General features: G+C 37.8%; 1 protein-coding gene across 5 annotated transcripts in view; it reads right to left on the reverse strand.

Moving 5' to 3' along the window:
• CFAP20DC (CFAP20 domain containing) overlaps nucleotides 1-14,617 on the reverse strand; it is a 62,823-nt gene that overhangs the window by 8,008 nt on the left and 40,198 nt on the right. For 4 of the 5 annotated variants that reach the window (XM_090148317.1, XM_031606434.2, XM_090148313.1 and 1 more), the window contains one exon: nucleotides 9,862-9,923. The exons of the other annotated variant lie outside the window; for it this stretch is intronic. In XM_090148317.1, coding sequence (XP_090004443.1) covers nucleotides 9,862-9,923 — 62 coding nt within the window. The remainder of the gene's footprint in view (nucleotides 1-9,861; nucleotides 9,924-14,617) is intronic. 5 annotated transcript variants of the gene reach the window in all.

Raw genomic sequence — 14,617 nt, forward strand, 5'->3', positions numbered from 1 at the left:
AATACCATCAACAGAAGAATGAATAATCAGAGGCTTTGATTTTAATCTTGATGAATACCGCTGATACTCTTATTTAGTTACAGATTTCTTCTTAGGCTGTCCTGCCTGGCTGGACTGAGAAAATGGCAAGCCTCATAATAAAAAGATTTTAAGCATTCCTGTGAATGGAGATAGCGCACTTTATCACTTTTCTTTTGGATAAGATTTAATTTCTACTACTTTAATCAATGGGATCATTTAATTCACATTATTAACAAAATTAAAATGCTTTGAAGTTTTAGTACAACAGCTTTGTCTGATGGTCTGTGCAGGAATTAAAAGGAATATTAAAAATATGAGATCAACCCAGCAGTGCACTTAAGAAATGCAAGGTAAGTGCTGCACTGCATCAAACCAGGGATTGAAAAAGTGACATCAGTTTTGTATCAGGGACAAAACATGACGTGGACAGGTTACAAAGCATCTGAAGAGCACAATCAATAAAGAAAACAAAAGATGATATTTAGCTGCATAAAATTCTTAGGAAATTTTTATGAATACTGGAAGAGAACTTGGTCATGCCTGAGCGGTAACAAGAGGAGCACACCTGTGGAATTGGTTTTTTTTTACAATGAATAACTTGATTAACTTTGTGGAGGATCAGAGAATGCTCCTACATGAATCAAGACTACAAAAATATTTTTAGAGAAAAAAAGATCAGTTCTCAACAGGTTTTGCTACTGCCATCTAAAATCTTAGCACGTACTTCTGTTGTACTAATAAGATTTAATAACACTGAAACAGATTCTACTGCACATGCTCTAAGTAAATACCTTAGCAAGGTAGGTGAATGCAAAGTATGAGCTCCTATATAAAAGCAGTTCAGTGTAGCTTGGATATTTGTTATGGGTAAGATGAAGACTTATTTTTCCCCACTTTATTTGGATTTTTAATTATGTTTACTTAGAAGAGGTTGATAGAGATCAACTTAATACTAAAACAAGTCAGTCACCTAGCTCTGTGGGATAGCCCCTCACCCACTGCTCTATCTTTTTTGAAGACTCCGTTACTTTTAGGCTCCTATAGCAGATCTGGATTTTCAGTTGTGTACGTACCTGCTGAACTTCAAGGTTATGTGGAACTTCATTAACTTACATCAGATTGCCTATAAACACTGATTTGGGTTCTGCTTTGTAATATATTATGTATGGATGTGTAATGAGATTTTTTTTAACAGAAACATTTCCACAGAAAGCCTTCAATATTAGTTTCAGTAGAGCAGCAAGGACTTCTGAAGGCTATTAACATTCAGATGTAGAAATCGAATTTCATGTGCAACCTGTATACATCTGTAACAACTCTGAAGCTGTCTTAGCCTTATATTGTCCACTTTTGCATCTAAAAGCTTTAAGCAATTTCAGTTGTGAACATTCTTACAAATTCTCACAAAATATGCCCTAAATCAAAAAACATTCAGTATGAATTTTTAAATCAGTAACTTTTCCTTGCTACGCAGCTTCAGATGGGAAGCACTGAGTGAGTGTAATGCAGAACGGAGCGAGGATACGGAAGGAGAAAGAGATACTACTGAAGGAATAGGGGGTGTATTTACATACACAAATCAAAGATTTTTGAGTGAACACTGTAATAACAATCTTGAAAAATAACATAAATATGCATGTCTGTATGGCTTCGCATGAACTGAAAACTGTATTTTAAAAAGAAATATCACAGGGATTTAAGGTTAATCTGGCAATGTGTTGATGATTCAAAAAATGCAAGACATGAGCTGCATTGTATTATTCTCCTGGAGTGTTATTGTAGTCTCAAAATATCATTAAATCAGCACAAACCAACACTTATCATTTCCTGCACATTTTTCACAGTGAGCTACATTCTGACTATGAGTAATCTGTTAATCTGTTCTTTGCCTCACAATCCGTCAAAGTGACAGATTCATTCCATCCCTAATACATAATATCTTCATTTGCTGTATGCTTTACTGGAACTTTCTTCTTTTGCTACCACTAAGATTTAGAAAATCGTGAGTGTATTTACAAAATGACTTTTTCCTTTCTCCAGATCGCTTCAGCAAGTCCAGCCCACCACACACTATACTTCTAATGAAGGCAGAGATTTAATAAAAAAGCACAAAATCGCCTAATTTCCAATGAATTAATAACTAAAAAGAGATCATAAACAGCCCAGATGCAACCATGCATGAAAGACTTGAATCCGTTCCTCTTAGGGTCTTATATCAGAATATGTGTTTGTGTATTGGTGATAGGTTGCATTCAGGATGATAAAGGAAATGTGAATTCTACTTATTGAGCAAGATATTTGGGTGCTGTAAGTTCTGTTACTTGTGTGGCCATTATGACCAGGCTGACTGGTATCAGGTCAAAGTTTGGCCTCTTAATGCTTTCCCATTTTTCTTTTATTATGTGAGTTCAAATGATAAACTTGTGCAGAATATTTGAAACATACTGCTCATGTTCACCGGTCGAAAAACAAAAATGATCTGAATTTGGAGGTTTTACTTCTTTGTAATTAACATAATTGTGCTTTTTGGTCAAGTTTTCGTAGTTAAATACATCAAACTTCTATCACAGTTGGAGGTTTTCAAGATCAGGTTGGATGGGGCCGTGGGCAGCCTGGTCTAATAGCAGATGTGGAGGTTGGTGGCCCTGCCTGTGGCAAGGGGGTTGGAACTTGATGATCCCTGAGGTCCTTCCAACCCAAGTCATTCTATGATTCTATGATAGTTTCTGTTAAATAACAGTAACATTGTGATTTACTTAAAGACCAGACCTCTAATGCATCACCCTGTTGACTTGCTGGCTGCTTCATAGTTTTAATGTTCAGTAGTGATGTAAATGAGACTAAAAGAGATAGCCAGTTTTATCATCTAACTTAAGTAAAAGACTGGCCCTTTATTCTTTGCTGGTTTAGATTCACATATCAGAATACCTACTGTATACATCACAAGTAAAGAATCTGCAAAGGTGTTTTAAAATTCCAGTATATTAATCTAATCTTAAACAAGTGAGTTCTCATCATGTAAGTCAGATATTCACTGGTGAATCAACTAGATTTCCACACTTAATTAAGTATCTGTTAGGAAGGGTTTGCTTCTTTTTTTTCACGTATTTTTAGCAATTAAATAAACCATACATTTAAAAAATTATACTTTACTGTTTCACCATTCAAGAAACACCTGAATCTAGTACCCAATGAGTCTTGTCACAATTAAAGTAATTCCTTTTCTCCACAGTCAGCCGCTAACAGCACTTCACTGTTCTGCCCATCCTGAATGTAGGCTGCATCCCATTTAACTTTTAATGGATGACACGCAGCCAGAGGGCTTTTAAAGATCAGTGGAGAGAACATGACTCAACAGAACACTAACTTTAATATTATCAAACTTGTTAAAGGTGATGCAGCTGAATGTTCCCAGCCTGTGAAAATTACCTTTCTTTTTCAAGAAAGTGAAAAAAAAAATGCTAGGGAACTCTGACCTTCTGGTGTATTAATACAAGGAATGGTACAGCATGAAGCTGGAAACTTAATCATTACCAACAAAGTGAGAAGTATGCTACCTTGCTCTAATTTCTCAAAAACATCATGTTTTGTCACCGACAGCAAAATCACAGAAAGGAATCAAAAGCAACACTCTGTATGATGGATCAAAGCAATTACACAAATGATAGCGGGGCGGCAGGGAAGGGAGGCAGTGGGCACTTGTGCCCTTGGAAACCCAGGCAGTTTGGCAGTTTTACTTTGTAAGAAAAAAATACAGATCTCTTTCAGACATCCTGCCAGGAACAAGGGATGGCTAGTCAGTACGTGAACAGCCAGCATGTGCTGTGTCCTGGGAAAGCCTAGAACAGTTGTCTCTTGGCCACAAAAAGTTCAGCAATGCACAATTCCAGTCAGTAGCGCTACTCAAACACGGGCTGCTGCAGAAATGAACCGGCTGATTTGCTTTCTATGGGCAGCAATAAACAGAAAATCTTTTGTCTCACCTTAAATAGGCACCGAGGCTTTATTCAGGGAAGAGTGATGATGAAATGTGCCTAGCAAAAAATGCTATGGGGCCAAATACCATCACCAGTTCTCATAAAAGGCTATTCAGCCAAGCATCATGGAGATGCAAAGGACAGCATCCTAAGCAAATGCTTAGGTACTAAGTGTTGTTTGGTGCTGACATTTTGAAATGCCCTGTGTCAGGGTTCTCAAGCAATTCAGAGTACCCCTTAACTGTGAGTGTTTAGCAACCTCTGTCCCAGTGCAAGAATGGGAATACAGCTAGGAATTAAAAAAAAAAAAAACAACAAAAAGCAACAACGACAACAAGAAAACGTGTGCAGGGGACATGGGGGACCTAAAACATATCTGTTTAATGCTATTGTTCCTGCTGTAAGAGATTGTGCCCATTAACATGGGTGAAGACCACAAGAACCAAGACCAATGCAGGGTACGCAGCTCTGCATTTTCCTGTTTTATTCCAAGCATAGAACACATGGTTAGGAGCATTTTCCATGTTTTATATTTTAGTCTTTTAGTCTTCCATGCTTATGCTGCCATGACTTCATGTTCTCAGATTCCCATACAAGAGAAAGTCATTTCTGGATTATTTTAACAAGCTTTTCCATGTTAGCCACTCAGTTCTCAACAATCTTTCTGCAGCTAAGCTTTTTACCATCGTGATTAAAAAATTTAACCTTTCCAATTAGATGTTTCCTGTGCCATTTGCTTCTATTGTCATGTTCTTTTTCATGCATATTATAGCCTGACAAATGCAGCAGAACTTTGCTAATTCAGATTAACGACGGGGAGATCTATTGCAAATTACACTATTTTGTGGATGAGTAAAGTAACTGAACAAGTACAATGAAAAAGCAAAGTACATTTTATGATACGTTGTTCTTGTTCACTTATTTTGACAACTGTTGTGTAATTTCCTAATAGTTCCTAATGTAATAATTTCTGTTTTGCAGAAATAATGGGGTTGTATGACTTCAATCTTCTAATGAATCAAAAAAATAAATATGCTTCGTTGTTTGTAAAACTCATTCTTTAAATTCCCTTCTCAACTCTAAGCTATTAGACTATTTACGCCCTTGCCTGGAAATATGGGAGACAAATATGTTTTACAACTGAATTTTACAGCATGCATGGTAGAGAAGTTCTGGTGTAGCACAAATAAATGTTATAACTACAATCCTTCTTCTGCTGCTCACTTTATAGGTGAGCTTAATCTTAACTGAATATGAGTGGTAGGACGACATGCATCAGCTGCTGGCATATTTAATTTTCTTCTGGGGCAGATGAGAAACCTAAATGGGAGCCTAAAAACTGAATGTATCTTTAGTTTTTGTACTTCAGAGTTTGCAAAGTTTATGGTTGTGTGCTGGAACTGTTGATACTGTACACAAATTTCATGTGCTGTGATCATGGCAACATTTATGGCAGGAGTAGGTTATGAAAAAGACTGGTACCAGAAACTTTATAAGAAAGCGGGAAAAATAATTTACTTTCTAAAATTAATAGGGAGCAGTCATAAAAGGCAACTACTGCTCGTTCATTTTTTGTTATATGGATATGAATTATTTCCACTGGAGAGATACCTTCACCAAAAAAAGACAAGAAAATGTTTTTACTTTCTTCCTTTGGGTTGTATTTGAAGGAAGAAGACGACAGACAGATTCTAATGGAATGGTAGGTTACAATGACAGGACAGCTTGCTTTAGTCAGCCTGCACCATGCCAATGTCAGGTGAGGTCAATGACTATTCATCATCTGCCAATGACTGCAGGCCCTTATCAGCCTGTTATAGAGACAAAGAACTTCCTATCACATCCACAAGAGGCAAAGCTTCAAGGTGTACAGTGTGACACTTTTCATAGATAGCATGTAAATCTAGACAAAAAGCCAACCTGAACTGCATCATCTATTTCCCATAAACACTTCATAATATCATTGGATTTCCTTAACATTTTATGAACCAAATGTGTTCCTTGGTTTTAAGCTGATTCTTTTTGGTTTGTAACAAAACCATGATGGAAACTAAGGTAAAAATGAACATTTCACAGAAGCAGGAGCTGGCTTGCAGGTCCTGAATCCTATCACTTCAGAGCAATGGTAATGCTCTCTTCTCATAGCAAAACTTACAGAGATAATAACTGATGTGAACACAGGTCAGAGAATCACAGACAAGTACAAGACACTGGAAAGAGTAGATGGGAATATGGCAAAATGACATCACATAGCTTTGTCAGTTTCTTGCAGGATGAAGTCCACAGCAGAGCTATAGACAATGCTTCAAAAGATCATTTTCTTTGACTGATACACTAATGAACTTCTGCAGATTGCAGTCAGCCTAGGAAAAGCTGTCATTCCACACTTTGGAAGGTTGTTGATGTTGAGCTGTTAATATATGAAACCCACCAGCAACTAATTAAAAAAATAATAATTTGTGAATGAAACATGGCTTCATCATTCATTTTTTACTTGGATGCCACTGACAAATAAGCCTTCTCGTACAATGAAGCCTGTGTTGTATGAGCTGATCTCGTGTTCTTGGCCATAGCCCAAATCAGGCAGATATTTACTATCATCAAACCTTTGTGCCCACAATTCACTATGGGAATTCACATTTTTTAAACATATAGAACCAAATGTCTGGGTACAACCTAAATGAAAAATTGCCTGTGTACGTTTTATATAAAATTACTGAAGTAAAACATACTTCCTTAGAAAAGATACCTAATGATGTGCTGAAATATTTATGTCCTGCCCTCGCATGGTTTCTGTGAACAGCTGTTTGAACTTCAGAGGAACAAATTTAATTTGGTAGATTGGGAAGAGCTGAGCAGGATGCCAGCTGAGGAGCTGGTGAGGCAATGCTTATAAAGACAGATTTCAACTTAAAAAAATATCTCTCAAAGATGGAAAATCAGCTTTTATCAGAAATAAATTTTCTGAAGAGCATCTGTAGTTCGGAAAATCTATTCATACAATTAGGCTAAATATCTTTTTTACAGAACAGTTTCTCATTTTGCAGTTCAGTACTGCTGCAATTCCTCTCTGATATTAACTTCCTTTCAGCATTTCCTTTAATGCAACTTCCAAATCTACGCCACACAAATATTTTGGAGGACAATGCTGCTGAAATGCTTGCTAAGTAAGCATAGCAGTTTCCAGCCCCTGCTCTGGAGGGAGAAGTAACAGCTAATCAATTTCCTATCTGGAGGGAAAAGAAGCAGTTATGGGGTTCAGCTCGGATCAGTCAGCCTGGGGATCTGCAGAGCTAAGGCCCGAGACACCACACACCTTCTTCTCATCTGGCTCTGTAGCCTCTGCAGTCCGTCTGCCTCCTTTCATTCACTGGTTCTGCGCCTTGCAAAGCAGAATGATGTGGGCATGATTTGTACTGCAGCAGCAATATTCTTGGCAGACTTATGACCTTCACCCAGTGGATCCAATGGAAAATGAGCCTAGCTGGGTCTTTTTATTGACTGTATTTCCATTATCTTCACAGATGCTTTCTTTCCTGGCTTATCTTCTAATGGACAGAAGCTACACTTGCTGGACAATAGTGGCTACATTGCTCTCTCAATTTCCCAGAAAATACCACTGATATGACTTTTAAAGTTACTTCAGACTTGTCACGTTCTTTATTGTTCTTTACAACAAACTATTTGTTCTATCAGTAAGTACATAATGTAAATCCCTTCATACCATGACATTTATACCCACTGACCTACACGTGATACATCAGATTTTCAGATATTCTCACGTGTTTGCTTTCATAGCTATCATAGGCTTACCAAGATTGAGGTATTTTCTACTTATCCATACACTACTTGTTAAAATAGGCTTTTAAAAAATACCTTAAGTACTAAGTTATAAGATTACCATTAATTTGCTCTCTCTCTCACACACATACCCTCAGTGGAAAACATTACTAAGTTTTCCATTATAAATGAAAGTTAACAATGTGAATCATGATATTCCACACACATCTTTTCCAGTTTTTACACCATGATGCAAACTGACCTCATAATTTTGTCATCTTCTCTATTTACAGCCCAATAATACTTTTCTGGCAGTTCACAAGGGCTACTGAATTTATGAGGCACTTCCAAGTATTCAGGTACTTTACGAATACTTTGCCCGCATTTCTCGAAAATGACTTCTAGGTAAATTTGTCTGCTGTTGTACTGGATTAAAATAGCTTGAGAACAAAGTTGTAGTTTATGCCATTTTGTTTTAGATTTTATTATATGGAAATATAAGTTTTCATTGGTGATCATCTAAACTCAATACACTGAAATGCTTTATTTTTACAGATAATGGTGCTTCTTCTCTTTTTCAGTATATAAAACATACTGAGTGCCAAATTGCTTTATCACATGAATAAGAATAATAAAATCTGACTCAACCTATTGGCTGGAAATAGAAAAGCAATGCAGTTTGTGCTAAAATGTAGGCTTTTCTTACACCATCAGAATTGGGAAATCAATTCTGGAATAGGAGTCCTGGTCAGTTGCAAGGTACCAGATAACTTAACCTGTGGGCTATAGTCAAGTCTCTCCATCCACTCTGTTCACTGTAACAATTAGAAAGGATAGAGATAGCTCCTTGGGTAAGTAGCATGGAAGGTGGAGAGGTTTTCTAGAACAATATTGGCACTTAGGTTTACTTATGAAATGGGACAGGAATCCAGGCTTGTACTTTAACTCCAGTAATACACTGAGTGTACTAAGAAACATATGGCTGTATGTTGCAATAAGTGATGCATCTGGATGAACCTGCACTGCAAGTTTCATAGTGTTCACTCCATAAAATCTAACAAGAAGATAATAAAAACATGGATGGCAAGTAAAACAAGGGACTGAAAACATCTGTGTGAGGAGGAATGTATATTATGGTGCACAATTGGCTGGCGGTGCACTGTCATAAAATTTCACACTGTTGGTATCCTGAAAAGAAATCAAGCAAGTTATCTTGCAGTCATATCGAAAATACCCTCTCCTCATATCCCTTCCAGCATGCATGTATTGTCCAGCTAAAACTCAGACATGCAAAATCTGTGTTAATCACACCAGCAGAAAGGGAAGCTTTGAAATTTAAGTTCACCTCCTGCTGAGGCTATTCAAGAACTGGCTAAGTGATGCTGGGCTTTCACAGGTGCAAGGCAATTCTGAAACAGGACAGTTCAATCTGGCTGTCTGAATGTTCACTGCTTCTCTTTAGCCACCATCTCCCCTTGTCTTGACATCCCCATCTTATCTTACATTAAAGTCGCTGGGCTTTTGGTGCTGACTCCAAACAGAACAGATAAGACAAAAACGTGACATCCAAAATACATTGTAGACAGGATTGGTTTGAACTATCCCACAGTGTTATTACACAGCACCTTGTCCAGGCTGGGTTATCTATTGAAAAGTCCTTTCCAAGAAAGTAACAGTAAAATCTTTCCTAACAAATGGATTCCCTGACACCTGGAGTCACAAGTGCAATTTTACTTCTGAGCCTACAAAGCAGAGACAGACAGAGAAAGAAACAGGTGAGAGTGTATAGATGTCAGATGAAGAAGAGTTGCTGAATCACGCATCAAAGCACGTGTAGGAGCAAGGGCTGTGCTGGTTCCTTTAAATATACAGGGTACATCTCAACCATGCTGAATCCAACCCTGCATTCTGGGACAGTGCAGACTTACTGCAGCCTGTAGACAATGACTAAAAAGAGCAATAGTAAAGCTCTTTGAGAGGAGGCTGCAACCGAAAGGAGATTTAAGATTAAATCAAAGAACGTCACATTTAGTATTCAGAACACTCTGAATTCTTACTGCCTGGGCTATAAATGGAATCTTACCGTGGGTTGGAATGTGAAAGTGGGCTCATTTCTTTCTGATAGTGATGCTCCTGACTGACGGGCTATGGAAAACATAAAATAACAGTGAGAAAATAACTTTGCAAATATTCTTTCAGAACGTTTGAAAGTATGTAAGAGATCCTTTATAAGGATACGCATTTGCAGCTTCTGATATTGGAATTTTATGGTCTTTCGTCTTATCTGTGAAATTTAAAAGGGATATTCAGATCCTAACTGTGCAAGGGTATAACTTAACAGATGATTCTTATCTGGGTGGAAATACATATGGATGAAGGTGACCACGCAGTCATTTCTCTGCTGTCTGTGAGCGTGGGGACAGGGCCAGGACACAGAGAGGGAAGTGTGATGGTCATTTCTGATAAAAAAATGTTCGAATCTTACTAACAATAGTAATAATGTGCCCCCAAAGTTTTATATTAAATTATTTGGTGCTTCTGGCGTTTTTGTCAGAAATAATTTCATAATGATTTTCATAAACTAATATAAAAAATATAAAAATACACCTTGTTTCAAAATATATGTAATGTTTGCAGGTAAGACCCCACACATCATGCAGTGCATCAGGACAGCTCTAAACAAACCACTGAAGCAAATGCAGAAACAAGTGAGAATATGAGCATGCGTTAAAAGTACCTGTACAGATTAGTTAGTGTGATGTTAAATACTAAGTATTATGAAAGGAACTGCATCTTTATCAAAATTAATTAAAAAGAGAATGTTCTCATCGTTTGAGGAAGTGGGGAGAGATGGTATGCTTGGGATGAATGACATTCTAATTACTGCCAAATATACGTCACTGCCTGGTCATGGATGGTGCAGTTCCCAAGTGATGGCTAGTGGAAGACTATGGATGAGACAGAAGGTAAATTAGTCAGTCTATGAACCAAAATATCTGTCTAAATAATTTTTAGTCTCATTTCATAGTAAAGAATAGTCTGCCTCTGTTTTGCAATTTGACTTGATGTGAATAGATCCCTCCAGGGGCTGTCAAACTGAGCTCTCAGCTGGAATAATTCTGGGTTTAAATATCACTCCTCCTGTCTGTCAGACTTCAGTTCTGTCAGACCATTTCTGTGTTAAGTGTTTTCTTTTCTGAATCATCACAATGGAGGGCAGAAGACCTTCCCAAAATTAAGTGAGAACCTTGAAATTTCAAATAGTTTCTCATTCAAAACCGATTTGATTGAATTTACATTTAGGCAGTTGCTTGAGGAACAAGTAATTGTAGTGTTCAGTGTGTACTCCATACTTGAAAGACACATCTAAGTGGTGACCATATTCTGGAGTCTAATAACAGAGTATTACACCACTGTTAGCTTTTAGGGTTCATCAATTAGCAATCTGAGGCAATCTTCATAGATTGGAGCTGGCTGCCCAGGCAGTGGTGGAGTCACCGTCCCTGTTCAAGATGTGGCACTGAGGGACGTGGGCAGTGGTATGGTGGGGGTGGTTTGATGGTCTTTGTGGTCATTTCCAACCTCAGCAATGCTATGATTCTACAATTCATTGTCCTTTGCATTTCTGACTGAGAATAAGGGAGCACAGGAAGATATTCTGAACTCTCTTATATGTGATCTTGCTCCAAGATGGTTATGTTGCATCTAAAGTGATGTCTGATGTTGTCTGGACACAGCAACCCAAGAAACTGAATTTCCCTGACAGGGCAGGAAGATCTCACTGGATCTCCAAAACAGAGCAAGGCATTAAAGCAGAGTTATTTCCTAAGCTTTCCAACAATTCTTGGATAATACGCATATGTGTGGATATAAACTTCACATTATACTCTGCAATACATAGAACTGTCTTGCACGTTGTTGCAAAGCTAACACTGAACTTCATATATCTTGAAATTTCAGAAAGCATTCAGTCAAATATCATCTTCTTAAAATATTTAGTTCTACATATATTTATCATTAATTTGGAACTCTGCCCTGTGCCCCACTCACTTTTTGCACGGATTCGCAGTTCTCCTTTGAAGTAAAATTCATTTCAAAAAAAGAAGCAGTTTATATTTATAGCTGATAGCTATGCTGGGTAATGTGTAATATTCAAAGCTATTTTATTTCTTTTTGGCTGTCATGGTTTACAGCAGCTGCTAAACAACTTGCATTCCAACAATTTCTCCTGACAGCATATACTCAGTTCTTGCTAAGCCATCATAGGTTGTAAAATACAGTTTTAGTATATCAGTTTTATAGTTTTTTAAGGACATCTGTTCTAACTGCAGCTTAGCAATATGATGGATCTTTGTGCCTTTACTTCAGAAGCTTGCTGAAAATCATTAGTCAGTAATAAATGAAAATTTTCAATGAATCTGGAAATCACACTGACAGAGGCAAGTGATGGAAAAAACAAACTAACTAAAAATGTGTTTGATTTATAAAATATTACTCTTATGTATGTTCACTGTTAAACATGATTATATACTGCACTGCCTCACAAAACACTGTATGTATTTCGAAATGAAAGAGACACAAAAATCTGCCTTCTGGTGGTGCTGTTGCCATAGATTCAAACAAGGTACAAAAAGGTTCTATAAGATGAACGAAAATTTAGAATAAAAAATACTTTTTATTATTATCTTGGAAGACCACAAGGCAAAGCAGTAGATAATACTGATTTAAATAATCAGAAAGATACTACCTGGAAACACATGGAAGCATGAAAGGTTAATCATTACAAGAATTGCAAACTGTCCCTGATTTCTCAAGCTATGATATGAGGATTACCTCTCTTTCTTTCCTGTACGGCTAAAATCATTTGACAAAGCAACGGTAGATGGCTGCAGATACATACAAACTTTCCTACAGTTTGTATGTTGGATTTTGGAGGGATTGATCATCTGCAAATTTTCTCAATTCAGCTTGAACAATTGCAGTAGTAAAGATGAGGGGACATAAAAACAGAAGACTGAAATCCAGCAGGAACAACATTCAAACGTGCTCTAATTGCTCTGGATAGGCTGCATTTTGATCTCTCAGTTATTTAGTCTCTCTCTGCACAGAATAATACGTTTACTGCACATGTGAATGCTAAGTGTGGGGATTCACTAAAACAGCTATATGAAATTAGCAGACATTTCTAGACTTCCAAGCCAACAGAACACTACAGCTATGCTAAATTACAATTTAAACGACTAACCTATTATATACGAACACTTTTTAAAACTGATGTTATTTGTGTGAAAGCATCCAGAAACTATGAAGGCAGTGAGATCAAAGAGCTCTCTTGGCAATCAGCTTGTGCTTCACTAAGTACTAAATCCTTTAGAATCACAGAATATCCCAGACTGGAAGAGACCCATAAGGACCATCAATTGCTCCATGCAGGTCCACCCCAAAATCAGACCATACGACTGAGTGTTGTCCAGACTACAGGACTCCATCTGGGCTCTGTAGGTTCCTGGAGATAATTTGCAGCTAACATTTCAGAGCATTTACCCTACAAGAATTTATACTGGGGCACACAGCAGTGCTTACTCTCCTAACACTGGAGCTGCCTCTGAGAGCTGTGGGCTTTACTTAAGACACATTCATTATTTATTATTGTTTCACCTGTAATAAAGTAAGAGCTATTTTGCTGCGATATAAATGGAGTGTGAGGTTATCAAGTTTTACAGCAGCTCCTGCAAATACCTTGCTATAGTTGCTGGAATGCTCTGCCCTGATTTCATACATTCGATACTCTTCAGTGGACTGTAACAAATACTCTCCTTATAACAGCACTCTGTCACATAGTGCAGCTGTGAGATTTTGTAGCACTTTGGGCCAGGACAAATAATGATACAAGGTGTAAAATACAGAAGGATCACACACTAAGTGCTCAGAACTACTGCAGCTTTTTGACATTGCTCTCCTGCTTCGGTCCTTTAAACAGTTAGCTGTTCAGTAATGAGACTTTATCACTGTAAGAAGCAATTGTTCTCCATTACTCATACTGGAAAGCAATTGCTGACTGGTATGTATGGGTTTCATTCATTCCGAAGATATTTCTAAGTGCTGTATCATGCATCTGCAGGTTGTCAGCTGCTACTGACAAGCTGTACAGCCTACGTGATTATTTAGGATTCTAAGAAAGAATATAGACCAGGGCTGCTCTGAAAGTAATGCCTCCAATTTTATTATGTTGGCCTGCAAAGTCAGAGGTGGATGTTGGTGATGTGGCAACAGAGGCTGAACCTTCCCATCAATATTCTCTTCCATTTTGTTGCTGTGACAGATGGCAGCAGAAGGGCAGCCAGACAGAATAGCATCTGACATGGAAGCACATATGAAGCAAAAGTATGTCACTGAATTCCTCCATCTGGATAAAATGGCACCCACTAATATTCTTCAACGCTTGCAATTGTTTATGGAGACCAAATGATGGGTGTGAACACAGTGAAAGTTGGACTGTGTTGGCAACATTTTTCCTAGAACGATGTAATCATAGCAGCTATAAAACACCAGGTGAGAAGGCATGGCTAATCCAGGAGCACAGATGCAAGCAATGCCTCCTTAGTGACCAGAAGGGGTGGACACAGGGTCCACCGTCATTTAAGGGTTAGTAGCAAGGAACAATATTTCTTTTTTAAGATGGTATCCTTCTTGGGTCTCCACCAGTCTTTAGAAAGGGTAAGCTGCTTTTTCCTGTATTGCTTTCTAAACTAAATCCTGACTAATAACTTTATAATTGGGCTCCTGTCCTGGAGGAAGGCACTATCACACCTTCCATTGGTGCATGGGTTTTGATTTAA

The sequence above is a fragment of the Phasianus colchicus genome, chromosome 11 (genome assembly GCF_987193195.1).
Source record: "Phasianus colchicus chromosome 11, bPhaCol1.hap1.1, whole genome shotgun sequence".
NCBI lineage: Eukaryota > Metazoa > Chordata > Aves > Galliformes > Phasianidae > Phasianus > Phasianus colchicus.